General features: G+C 49.0%; 1 protein-coding gene across 2 annotated transcripts in view; it reads right to left on the reverse strand.

The window, feature by feature from the left end:
* Nucleotides 1-2,164: 2,164 nt before the first annotated feature.
* Nucleotides 2,165-13,231, reverse strand: part of KIF17 (kinesin family member 17) — a 41,155-nt gene continuing 30,088 nt past the window's right edge. Inside the window, exons 11-15 of one of the 2 annotated variants that reach the window (XM_069477425.1) lie at nt 12,878-13,109; nt 4,967-5,225; nt 3,820-3,887; nt 3,285-3,402; nt 2,165-2,343 (exon numbers count right to left, since the gene is read on the reverse strand). In XM_069477425.1, coding sequence (XP_069333526.1) covers nt 2,165-2,343; nt 3,285-3,402; nt 3,820-3,887; nt 4,967-5,225; nt 12,878-13,109 — 856 coding nt within the window. Of the gene's footprint in view, nt 2,344-3,284; nt 3,403-3,819; nt 3,891-4,966; nt 5,226-12,877; nt 13,110-13,231 lie in introns of both variants that reach the window. The other variant, XM_069477424.1, reaches the window with a different exon arrangement.

The raw sequence follows: 13,231 nt of genomic DNA on the forward strand, positions 1-13,231 counted from the left end.
GGGCTGTGGACAGGCCTAGCAATTTGAAGGCTGTAGCTTTGGAATCAGCTGGGTTTAGTTTCCAACCTTCATTCCTATCGCTATGTTGCCCAGGCCGATCTCAAACTTCTGGCCTCCCAAAGCGTTGGGATTACAGCCGTGAGCCACCGCTCCTGGCCAAACCCAGCTCGTGGGGCAGATTTTGAAGCACTTAGCACCGGGCTAGGCTGAGCATCCATTCAGTAATACTGGCTCCCATCCCTTCTAGGTTAATACAGGGGCCACCCAGGTCACCTCAGACCTGCCTCTGTCCCACTGTGAGTCTAAGTAAAAACTACCACAAGCAGTTCCAAGACTTTTCTGGGTCCCAGCCACAATCCTGGGGCCAAGGCAATTGTGTAGAGAGAAGGTAACAGTTCTTTTCTGACACCTGTCCACCAACCCAAGAATGGGGCAAAAATCACCACCTCTTTCCATGCATCTTCTTACCTGACTCTACCTCCCCTGCATTCCCACCAGCTCCGCCCCAAGTTAAGCCTCTCGCCCCTAACTTCTCCAGAGCCCAGCCTTCTCACCCTCTACACAATGCCATGTCAATCCGCCTCAAATTCAGACCCAGTGGTGCCAACCTGTTGTTCAGGAGTCTACTACAGCTCAGGGACACCTGCAAGTTCTTCACTCTCGGGTCTCCAGCTAAACTCATTTCTGCAGCCTCATTCCCTTCTCAGTTTCTGCTCCAGGCTTCCATGGAACACCCTTTAACGTACCCTGAGCTTCCTCGCCTCCTGCCTCTACCAGGAGCTCCCTCCCGGCACTCACACTCGCATCTCAGACCTCCCAGATCAGGATCTTCTTCATCCTTTGTGGGAACCCCACCCAGCACTGCTCTCTTCAGAAAGGCGCTCTCTGTTCCCCATAAAAACCTGATCTCGCCTCCTGTGACTCAGTATGCACTGCCTCTGCTTAGACTCATCTCGAGTTATCTAAGCGCCGCCCACCCCGGCTTCTCCAGAGTGAACTCCTTGGCCCAGGCATGTGGCTTGTGGGGCCTGCCACAAAACTGATGCAAAACAGGGAGAAGGGGGAAGGAGGAGGACTAACATGGAGCACCTACTATGCCCCAGGAGGTTTACATACCCTCTCATTTCATCTTCACAATAACCCTATGAGGTGGACATTAGCTCCATTTCATAGATGAGGCTCAGAGTGAAATGAGGCTCACTTCCCTCAGAGGGTGGAGCACCCCACAGGGTGCACCTGGGATTCAATGGGCAAGGGGAGGGCTGTGTCCTAGGTAGTCTTCTAACTGGGCACAAACAGGGCGGCCTGGATTCATTTCTGGCTAAGTCACGATACCCAGTTCCCACAGAGCACCTTGAGGACTGTCAAAACCTGGGCCCTTTTCTGGCCTCAGCAGACACAGCCATATACTCCACAAGGGCTCTGCTTTCCTGGGTCACAGCTCCTTTGAGAATCGAATGAAAGTTCAGATGCTCTCCCCAGAAAGAATGCACTTGCACTCACAATTGCAGGGAGTTGCAGAACCCCTGGAGCCTGTTTGTTCTAAAGGTCCCAGGCAGTTAAGAACCCTGTTCCAGACAGAGCTTCCCCATGATGGCCAGGCAGGGTCAGGGAAGGAGAGCTCATCCTAAAAGGCAGTTTATTGGGCAGCTTAATGCGAAGTGACCTTCCCTGGGCTGCAGACCAGCCAGGAGTGGGCAGCATGGGAACAGCTGCTCTGGGACTTCTGTGCCACCCCGCAGGGCAGGGCTGCCCTCAGGAAGTGGGGCCAGTCGGATGGAGGCACAGCGCTTTATCCACGTGGCAGTAGCTGTCCCCTCTTCCAGGGCTGCTGAAGGCCGTGAAGCAGGTCTGAGGCTTCTGAGGCAAAGGCCGACACTGGTGGGCACGAATGGCGGGCTCAGTGCCAGGTGAGTCGATGGAAACACGGACGCGGGGTGGACAGCTGGAGCACAGGACAGTCCGGCCTCCGAGGGGCTCATGTCCCGGGCATGGGGGTCATCTCTGGGGAAGAGGGAAGGAAATGTGTCTTCTCAGGGCTGAGGGACCCCTGGGCCCCCGGGTCACTGTTGGGGGCAGGTGGGAGGAGGCCCGGTTGGGGCTGCCCTGAGAGGGCCTGGCAGTCTCTAGAGGCCTGAAGGCAGGTAGCGGCAGGCAGCTGTGTTCACAGAGGCTCACTGCCAAAGTTGCTTTTGCTTTTCTTCCGCTTGGCCTTGGTGAAGGGGATGTCGAGAGACTCGAGGCGGAAGGGCCGGGGCTGAGGCATTTCGGGGGCCTGGGCGGACAGGATGGCAGGGTTGCTGCTGAGCGGGGAGCCCAGGCCTGGCGGCGAGTTGTGATGCGCTGTGGGGAAGAGGGCCAGGGGGCGCTGGTGAGCCGGGAGAGCAGGGGTGGAGAGAAAACAGCCCAACTGTGCGGGTGGGGAGTCTGGCCTACCTGCCACCCAGCCAGAGCGACCCCGGGCTCACACCCAGCACAACATCTGCATCCAAAGGGGCTGGGCTAGGGTTTGGGGTTATAAAGCCTCAGACTGAGGCAGCCTGGGATCGCAAGCCAGACAAACCTGGGTTCAAGGCCCAGCTCCGCCACTTCCTGGCAGTATAGCTTTGGGCAAGCTCCTCCCCTCTCTGAGCCTCAGTTTCCTCATCTGCAGCATGGGCACAATCCCTGGTACTCAGTGGGTGCTAGTTTCTTTCCTGTCCTATTTCCCCCCCTTATTCCTCAACTGTACCCACTCTTATCTCTTAAATAACCTTACTGCGGAACTGAGATTTGCTTTTTATTAATGTTATATTGGAAGCTCTTTGGGCTCTGCTTTTAGTTGTGAAAGCAGAAGAGTGAGGTGATTTTCCATTCCTGAAGCCATGTTTTGCTTTTGTGGCCCCTTTTTGCCCCCCTTGGCTCAGTGGTCCTTGACAGGCAATCGCCAGTACCGGCGTCTGAGGAAGCTGGCAAGAACCTGGACCCTGCAACCCATGCCACGGCCCTGAGCCCCGTGCCGAGGGCCTACTGGGTGTCAGAGGAGACAGCGCCTCCCCCCAAAGAGGACACCCCATATTGAGCACCTACTGTATGCCAGGCCCTGGGCTGGGCCATTTCCCCACCTCATCGCATCTAATCCTGACTGGTAGCTGTTGTCCCCCTCATTTTATAGCTGAGGGAACTGAGGCCCAGAGAGGGAAAGGAGTTTTGGATCCCGGGTCCGTCTGACCCCAGAACGACCCGGCGCACTTCCCCCACGTGGCGGAGGGGCCGGAGGGATGGCCGGCGGGCAGGGCACTCACTGAGGCTCTTCATGAGGTCCGTGCTGAGGATCTGGCTGGCCCGCTTGGACCGGAAGTAGTTACTGGCAATATTTTCACTGTCACTACGACTTAGCATCAGCTTGTAGCGGTCTTCTTCCTGCTGAAATTCCAAATCCTCACAGGTCAAGGCCCTGCGTTTGTGCAGTCCTCATCTGGGCCCCTGGCCTAGGACTCAGTAGCCTCTGGAAGCCGGGTGGAGTTGGGGCTGCCCAGGCTGGTCTCGAACTCCTGGTTTCAAGTGATCCTACCACCTCGGCCTCCCAAAGTGCCAGGATTATAGGTGTGAGCCACCACGCCTGGCCTGTAAGTGCCTTTGAATGAGGGCCCAAGTGGGCTGAGGGGCCAATGGAGTGACACAGAAAAGGGTCCAGGCTCAGTCCCCTGGTTTTTTGATCCTGAGGCAGGAGGAACATAGAAGACCAGCTCCTGCAGTCACACTGACCCACAGCACCCTGGGGGCAAAGCCCTGCCAGCTCCCCAGGCCTCCCCTCGCTCCCTCTCCCGGGGGCCTTACCATGTTTGGCTCGCCATTGTCTGCTGCGGAGGTTTTGTGGGCTGGTTTGTTCTGTGGCCCAGTTGAAACTGCTATGAGAAAACAAAAGCTGGAGTCACTGCCGCCTGGTGCCAGGCCCAGAGGGTGCAAGTGGGCCGCAACACTCTCCGTGGAGGAGGGGTCAGGCCCGGCTCAGGCTTAGAAACAGGGGAGGACACATCCCAGCCCAAGCCAAGGCATGACTGTGGGAAACAGACAACAGGAGGCTCAGACACCAGAAAAGCCACTGCCCTGGCTCCAGGCAAGACAGCAGGTGGCTGGGGGCAGGCGGAAAGGCTGCTGCTGTCACAGCACATGGGAGATGGTGCAGGCTGGGGTCTCAGCCAGGATGGCGTCAATGCCATCCGTAAACGGCAGAGGCACAGGACCAAGGGGAAGACTGCTGGGGCACTGCGGGCTCCCCGAATGGGCAGAGCCAGGTCTATGGCTGGAGAAAGAGCCACAGCAAGTGCGACTTTACTCTGAGATTTATCAGGGTGGGGGGCCTTCGAGGTCATCTTATCCAACCCCGTCTTTGTAAAGAAGCCCAGAGATGCACAGTCATCTTCATAAGGTCACACAGGAGGTCAGTGGCAAAAGCAGAACTTGGACCAGGCCTGAAACTCTGAAGAGCTGGTTTCTACCCATGGTCCTGTCACTCACTGCTGTGACTGACTTTATGTCATTTATACCCTCTGACATTTAGTTTCCTCATATGTAAAATAGTCTTTGTCCCTCAGAGGGCTGTGTCAGGATGAAGTAATGACAGTGCTGATGACAGTGGTAACACGTACCAAGCACTGACTACGTGCCAGGTATTGCTGGAAGGGTTTTACGTGCATTGATGCACGTTAAGCCTCACAGCAACTTTAAGGTGCTGTTATTCATCCCCATTTCATAGATGAGGACACTGAGTCCCAAAGAGGTCACACAGGGAATGGTGCAGCCAGAATTCCAGCCCACATGTGTCTACCTCCAGAATACACCACCTTCTCAGAGCCCTGATGTGACCCGGGGCCACGTGTCTGCTGCACCCACAGCCTGCGGGGGAGGCCCACGCTCCCAGCAGTCTGCAGGACGGGGAACCGCAAGGCAGGGCAGGAGGGTGAGGGCCAGCTGGGTTCCTGACCTACTGGGAGGCTGGTTTTGATGATGATGGGCTCTGGGATCTTCCAGAAGCCGTTATCCTCATCCCAGCAGGATTCACGCCGAATCCTCTCGAGGTTGCTGTAGTTACAGTCCCTGCGGATCAGGGGCTGCACCTGCTCCAGGAGCTGCTGGAGGAGCATGGAGTCACGTTCCTGCCGGCGGATGGTGGCCAAGTAATCGATCTTCTCTAGCTCAAACTCCGACTGCAGATCCTTGATCTCCACCTCTGCTGCCCGAAGCTGAAAGCAAAGGATGACAGGCGGTGGGCAGGGAAAGCTACCTCCCCATCTGCCTGGCCACCCCACCCCTCACTGTCCTGCCGCAGGACTCAGAACCCGTTTGCTGGTCTGCTCACGCACCCGTTCTTAGCTCCACCATCCCTCCAGCCATCCCTCCCTTCTCTGACACCCACCGATCCCCCCACCTATCCTCTCGCTCACCTGCCACCTCCCCACCCAGCATTTAAATGAGGACCTAATGTGTCTCCAGGCCTGCAAAATGTAGAGGGAAAGCTGATCCTCAACCCAACAGCCAGCCCTCAGTCACTTTCCCCCTTGCATACATTGTATTCGGGGGGCCTTTCAGAAGTACCCACACATGACACCTTAGCCCCCACTGTCCTAAAAGATCTCAGAGAACTGCACAAGTGGCGTTTCTAAGGGGAGCAACAGGCATAAACTCTCAGACTCAACCGTCTTCTCTCTGACACTGCCACGTTGCTCTGTGACAGTGTGACAAACACTGGACTTAAGAGTCAGACCCACTTTGATTTGACCATAGATTCCAGATTCTTTCAGTCTCCTGCCCAAGTCTGCCAGACTGACCCTCCGTTCTTTCCTGAGCAGAGGTGACTGCCAACTCCAACTATGCCCACGCCTCCCTGGGTCCCTGGTGCATAGTCCATTTCCTCAAAGGGCAGGTTCTGTTTGGTTAGTCAAGAAGGATGTTTCAAATTCATAGGAATGAAAATAACCCAGTTGGGAACACCTGGTAGGACACGGGTGGGCAAGCTGTCACCAAGGGGTTGGTGCACAGGATTTCAGCTGAGTAAGTAACGCTCCATTTCTTGAGCTGAGTGGTGGACACATGGCGTTCATGGTAGTAATCACTATATTAATATATTTTTGTACATCTGGAATCATGCACAGTAATTTTTAACAGTTTTATTGAGATATAACTCACATCATACAATTCACCCATTTAAAGGGTATAATTCAGTGGCTCTTAGTATTTTCACAAAGTTGTGCAACCATCACCACAATCAAGTTTAGAACATTTTCATCACCCCCCCCAAAACCTCATACCCATTAGGAGTCACTCCCCAGTTCGCCCCAACCCCCAGTCTCAGGCAGCCACTAATCTACTTTCCATCTCTACAGATTTGCCCACTCTGGACATTTTGTATGAATGTAATTACATAATATGTGGCCCTTTGTGTCTGGTTCTTTCATTTAGCGTAATGTTTTCAAGGTTCATCCACGTGGTAGCACGTATCAGTGCTTCGTTCCTTTTTACTGCCAAATATATTCCACTGTATGGATGTACCACAGTTTACTTTCCCATTCATGATTGTTTCCACTTTGGAGCTTGTTATGGTTTGAATGTCCCCTACGAAATGCATGTTGAAATTTAATTGCCAATGTAACGATATTGGAAGGTGGGCCTTTAAGAGGCTTCACCTTCATGAAAGGATTAAAGTCGTTACTGTGGGAGTGGGTTGATTGTCACAAGAGTGGGCTTCTGACAAAAGGATAAGTTCAGCCCCATTTCTGTGTCTTGCATGCTCTCTTGTCCTTCCCCCGTGGGATAATGCTGCCCTCGCCAGATGCTGGTGTCATGTTCTTGGACTTCTCAGCCTCCAGAACCATGAGCCAAATGAATCTTTTTTTTAAATAAATTACCTGGTGTCAGGTCTTCTGTTATAGCAGCAGAAAATGGACCAAGACAGGGCTACTCTGAACAATACTGCTATGAACACTAGCGTACAAGTTTTTGTGTGGAAATGTTTTCATTTCTCTTGAGTGTAATTGCTGGGTCACATGGTGACACTACGTTTAACCAACTGAGGAGCTGTCAGACGTTTTCCAAAGCAGCAGCACCACTTTACATTACCAGCAGCAATGTATGAAGACTCCAATTTCTCCACATCCTCACCAATATTTGTTATGTCTTTTTTTTTTTTTTTGGTAGAGATGGGTCTCATTATGTTGCTCAGGCTGGTCTCAAACTCCTGGGCTCAAGCAATCCTCCAGCCTCAACCTCCCAGAGTGCTGGGATTACAGGCTATGAGCCACCACACCCAGCTTGTCTTTTTTATTGTAGTCATCCTAATCCGTGTGAAGTGGTATTAACATCACTGTGGTTTTGATTTGCATTTCCCTGATGGCTAATGATGTTGAACATATTTTCATGTGCTTGTTGCCCATTTGTATATTTTCTTTGGAGAAATGTCTATTTAGATCTTTTGCCCATCTTAAAACTGGGCTGTCTTTTTATTATTGAGTTGTAAGGGTTCTTTATATGTTCCAATACAAGAACCTTATCAGCTATATGATTTGCAAATATTTTCTCTCATTCTGTGAGCTGTCTTTTCTCTTTCTTTTTTTTTTTTTTTTTTTTTTTTTTTTTGTTGTTGAGACAGAGTCTCACTTTGTTGCCCAGGCTAGAGTGAGTGCCGTGGCGTCAGCTTAGCTCACAGCAACCTCAGACTCCTCGGCTTAAGCGATCCTACTGCCTCAGCCTCCCGAGTAGCTGGGACTACAGGCATGCGCCACTATGCCCGGCTAATTTTTTCTATATAGATTTTTAGTTGTCCATATAATGTCGTTCTATTTTTAGTAGAGACGGGGTCTCGCTCAGGCTGGTCTCGAACTCCTGACCTTGAGCAATCCACCCGCCTCGGCCTCCCAGAGTGCTAGGATTACAGGCGTGAGCCACCGCGCCCGGCCTTCTCTTTCTTGATAGTATCCTTTGAAGCACAAAAGTTTTAATTTTGATGAAGTCCAATTTATCTATTTTTTTCTTTTGTTACTTAATGCTTTTGGTGTCATACCTAAGAAATCACTGCCTAATCCAAGGTAACAAAGATTTATGCCTATGTTTTCTTCTAAGAGTTTTATAGTTTTAGCTCTTATATTTAGGTTTTAGTCCATTATGAGTTAATTTTTGTATATGGTATGAGGTAGGGGTCCAACATCATTCTTTGGCATGTGGACATCCAGTTGTCCCATACCATTTGATAAAACTCTCCTTTTCCATTGAATTGTCTTGGCATCCTTGTCAAAAATCAATTGACTATAAATGTGAGGGTTTATTTCTGAACGTTCAGTTCTATTTAATTGATCTATATGTCCGTAGATGGGGAAAACATTCAGTCTTTCACCATTAAGTATGCTGAAAGCTGTGGGTTTTTCACAGATGCCCTTTATCAGGTAGAAGAAGTTCCCTCTGATTCCTAGTTTGTTGAGTTTTTTGTTTGTTTGTTTTCTTTTCTAGAGACAGGGTCTCACTCTGTCACCCAGGTTGAAAGGCAGTGGCGTGATCATAGATCACTGCAGCCTCAAACTCCTGGGCTCAAGTGATTCTCCCACCTCAGCCTCCTGACTTCCTGGGGCCACAGGCATGCACCACCACACCTTGATAAATTTTTTTATTTTTTGTAGAGATGGGGTCTCTCCATGTTGCTCAAGCTGGTCTTGAACTCCTGGCCTCAAGTGATCCTCCTGCCTCAGTCTCCCAAAGTGCTGGGATTATAGGAGTGAGCCACTGGGCCTGGTTGATTGTTTTTATCATGACAGGTGTCATCTACCAAATGCTTTTTCTGCATCTATCATGTGACGTTTGTCCTTTGCTCTTTTGATATGTGTTACATTAATTGATTTTTGGATGCTAAACCAACCTTGCATTCCTGGGATAAACCCTACTTCAGCGTGATGTATGGTCCTTTTTATTATATGTTGTTGGATTTTTGTATCTTAGTATTTTGCGGAGCATTTTGCATCTATAGTCATAGGAAATATTGGTCTGTAGTTTCCTGCTATGTCTTAGTCCAATTTTGGTATCAAGGTAATTAATACTGGTCCCATAGAATAAGTTGAGAATATTCTATTTCACAGTGATTTTTAAAATACCCTTTTAAACCAAAAGCCTTCATGTTACAAACAAAATACAGTTAGCAGATATAATGGAAGAGGATGCCCCAAATAGGAAAACAAATAAAAAATGTCTAGATGTAAAATTAACAAGATATGTCCCAAAACCTATATGAGGAAATTTATAAGACACTCCTGAATGACACAAAAATTGATTTGAAGTAATAGAGAGATATACCTTGTTCCTGGACAGAAAAATCCACCTCATAAAGGTATCAATACTCAAGCTAATTTATAAATATAAGGTAACACCCCCCAAATTCCATCAATTAATTTTTTCCCTCCCTCCCTCCCTCCCTCCCTTCCTTCCCTCCTTCCTTTTTAAAAACAAGTAAGAAAAACTATCCAGGAAAAACATGGAAAAGAAAATCACTGGGATTATAAAACATTATAAAGCCTCTATTTAAAACAATGTGGCTGGAAGGCTGTAGTCCCAGCTACTTGGGAGGTTGAGGCAGGAGGATCACTTGCCCTAGGAGTTTGAGGTTGCTGTGAGCTAGGCTGACGCCACGGCACTCTAGCCCGGGCAACAGAGTGAGACTCTGTCTCAAAACAAACAAACAAACAAACAAAAAAAACAAGCAATGTGGCTGGCACTCATACGTGAACAGACAGAGCAAGAGAAATGAACAAAAAAAAAAATCCAGAAATAGATCTAAATGCACATAGAAATTAAGTATACAATAAATTCTGTGGAAAATAAATGGACTTTAAAAAAATGGTATTGCAATACATGGATAGCCACATAGAAAAGGTAATATTGAATCATCTCCTCACACATGCACCACAATAAATTGCAAAGGATCCGAAATTGAAATGTGAAAAAATGAGCCCAGACAAGTTCTAGAAGAAAATATGAGTGAACTTTCCCAAATCTTAAATTTTTATATGGCAAAAATACCATAAAGCATAAAGACAAATGAAAAACTGGAAAAAAATGTTTACAACTTATATTACAGACCAAGAGTTAATCTTCCTAACATATAAAAAGCTTCTACAAGTAGAGAATAAAAAGGCTGTCAACCCTAATAGAAATGAGACAAAATGTAAACACAGTTCAGAGGGAAAAAAACACTACAAATTTCCCTAAAACATATGAAGATGCTCGTTTCTCATAAGAAAAATGCAAATTAAAACTAGATTGAGATATTATTTCTCATATAACAAAATGGCAAAAATCCAAGTTTTTTTTTTCAATATATTCTGGCAAGGGTGTGAGAAAACACATTTATACATGCTAGTGGAGATACAAAACAATGCAACCCCCATGGAGGGGCAGTTGGCAATATCTAGCAAAATCACATTTGCATTTACTCTTTTTTTTTAGAGAAATGGGGTCTTGCTCTGTTGCCCAGGGTAGAGTGCAGTGGCATAATCATAGCTCACTGCATCCCTGAACTCCTCAGCTAAAGTTATCCTCCTGCCTCAGCCTCCTGAGTAGCTGAGACTACAAATGTGTGCCACCATACCTGGCTAATTTTTAAAATTTAAAAGAAAAATTTTTTTTAGAGATGGAGTCTTGCTATGTTGCCCAGGCTAATCTCCAACTCCTGATCTCAAGTGATCTTCCTGCCTCAGCCTCCCAAGTCACTGGGATTACAGGTGCATGCCACCGTGCCTGGCTCTGCATTTACTCTTTGTTGCAGCATTCCCAGTTGGAAGAATCAATTCTGAAGAAAGCTATCCAAAATACAAAAGTAATATGCACAGGCTGTTCACTATAGCACCCTTTTCTTTTTTTTTTTTTTGGAGACAGAGTCTCGCTCTGTTGCCTAGGTTAGAGTGCTATGGTGTCAGCCTAGCTCACAGCAACCTCAAACTCCTGGGCTTAAGCAATCCTTCTGCCTCAGCCTCCTGAGTAGCTGAGACTACAGGAACGTGCCACCATGCCTGGCTAATTTTTTTCTATATGTTTTTAGTTGTCCAGCTAATTTCTTTCTATTTTTTTGGTAGAGATGGGGTTTCACTCTTGCTCAGGCTGGTCTCGAACTCCTGAGCTCAAGCGATACTCCCTTCTCGGCCTCCCAGAGTGCTAGGATTACAGGCGTGAGCCACTGTGCCCGGTCCACTATAGCACCCTTTGTCAGAGCAAGAGATTGGAAACAATCCAGATGTCCATCAAGAGAGGACGGACTGAATAAACAGCGATGCATCCTTACAACAGAGTCCTTACTATGTCGCGATGAAAAAGAATGAGGACTATCTCTGCACACTGCTGTGGGGTGATCTTCAGGGTACTGTTTATTGCTATGTGAAAAAAGGTAAAAGAAAGTGTATATTGCAGCTATTTTTATCTTAGAAGGTGAGAGGATGTGTGTGTACATATACACACACGTGCATAGTTCCTTATGCTAAAAACGAAGGCCGGGCGCGGTGGCTCGTAATCCTAGCACTCTGGGAGGCCGAGGCGGGAGGATCCCTTGAGCTCAGGAGTTCGAGACCAGCCTGAGCAAGAGTGAGACTCCCCCGTCTCTACTAAAAATTGAAAAATTAGCTGGCCAACTAAAAATAGAAACAACAACAAAAAAATAGACGATACCGTACAAACGGGACACTGCGCTACTGAGAAAGAAACCTGGGAAGCCACCATAGCCTCTGCCTTCAACTGCTTCTGCTGGTCCAGAGAAACAGGACATACAAAACAAGCCAAAGAGAGATGAACCTACTCAAAGCTACTGCAAGAAACAGAAACTGAAAATCAAACGTTTCAGTGTAGAATATTCTCCCCCAGAGCACGAGCACACAGAACCAAATGAGCCAATTCAAAATGTGGCACGACGCCCCAGCTTGAATAAAATGTCCTTAAACAGGCATTCACAGGTACGAACATTTCCAATCTGAAAATGAAAAACTTACAACAGAAATGGACCAAAAAATCAAGATTCGAAATGGGACGTTAACAGAAAGAAGGAAAAATCCCTAGAAATGTAGAGCGAATTACAAGAAAGAACAAATTCAACTGAAAACCTAACAAGGGGCATTAAGAAAAGGTATGAAAATAGCCAAGAACAAAAAAAAAAATAAAGAGGTTAAAAGAAGAAAGTAGCAACTTTACGGTTTGGCCAGACCCTTTGGTTGCCAGTGCTGGGGTCGGGGACCCTGGATGGCCAAAGGGAGGAAGCTGAGTGACCCTCCCGGGGGCAGGACGCCTGCTCCACCCTGGCCTCAGTACCATCTTCCAGCCACACCCGCCCTTTCTGCCCAACACCGGCTGGCCTCGCTCCTGCGCCAGGCTCTGCCCGAGTGCTCTTCCCCAGTCACCCGGGACCAGCTTCTACCTCTCAGGTCCCCCAGAAGTCTCCACTTCCATGAGAAGGTCACTGTCCCCTGCCTGGGTAGACCCAGGTACTTCCGGTGGTTTCCAGGTATGTTCACGTTGTGGAAATGAATCAAGCTGTGCATTTGTGATTTGTGCGCTTTAACCATCGATAACAATAAAAACATAAAAATCAAGTTACCAGCCCTGGGATTCCCTCCACAGGGCTAACCACACTCCGCAACTTATCTATGTCTCCCCTGTGCTGTTCACTACATACCCACACTGCCCCTGGGATGGAAGCTCCACGACAGCAGGGACACATTTGTCACTGTGATCGCTGTGCCCCCAGCATCAGAACAAACGCTTGGGCAAAGACTAGAGGGCTGCCTGCCTGCCTGTCCACTGGGCATGGTGAAGCCTGGATCAGGGCCTTGCCCATCCCTGGGCAGCCGGGGACGGGGAGCCCACCGGAGGGCCTCACCTTCCTCTGCATCTTCTCCAGCAGCTTGCTCTTGGCCCGCACCTCCTCCTGGATGGAGTCGTAGACATTGAGCAGCACCCAGTCCCCGCTGTCCTCGTCTGAGTTCTGCAGGGCCGCCAACAGCTGCTTCTTGCACTCATCTGCGTAGCGCTTCCGCCGCCTGTGCTTCTCCTTCAGGTCCTTGTTCTTGGCCTGCTCCCCTCCCACCACCTGCTGCTCCAACAGCTGCAGACTGCCAGTGCGCAGGAGGAAGCAAAGAGAACAATACCTGCCCATCACTGAGCACTTGGCGTCCCCAGATCCCACCGGGTCCTCCCCACAACCCCACTCTGCAGGGAGGGAAGCGAGGCTCAG

Source organism: Eulemur rufifrons, chromosome 8, assembly GCF_041146395.1.
Source record: "Eulemur rufifrons isolate Redbay chromosome 8, OSU_ERuf_1, whole genome shotgun sequence".
Taxonomy (NCBI): Eukaryota; Metazoa; Chordata; class Mammalia; order Primates; family Lemuridae; genus Eulemur; species Eulemur rufifrons.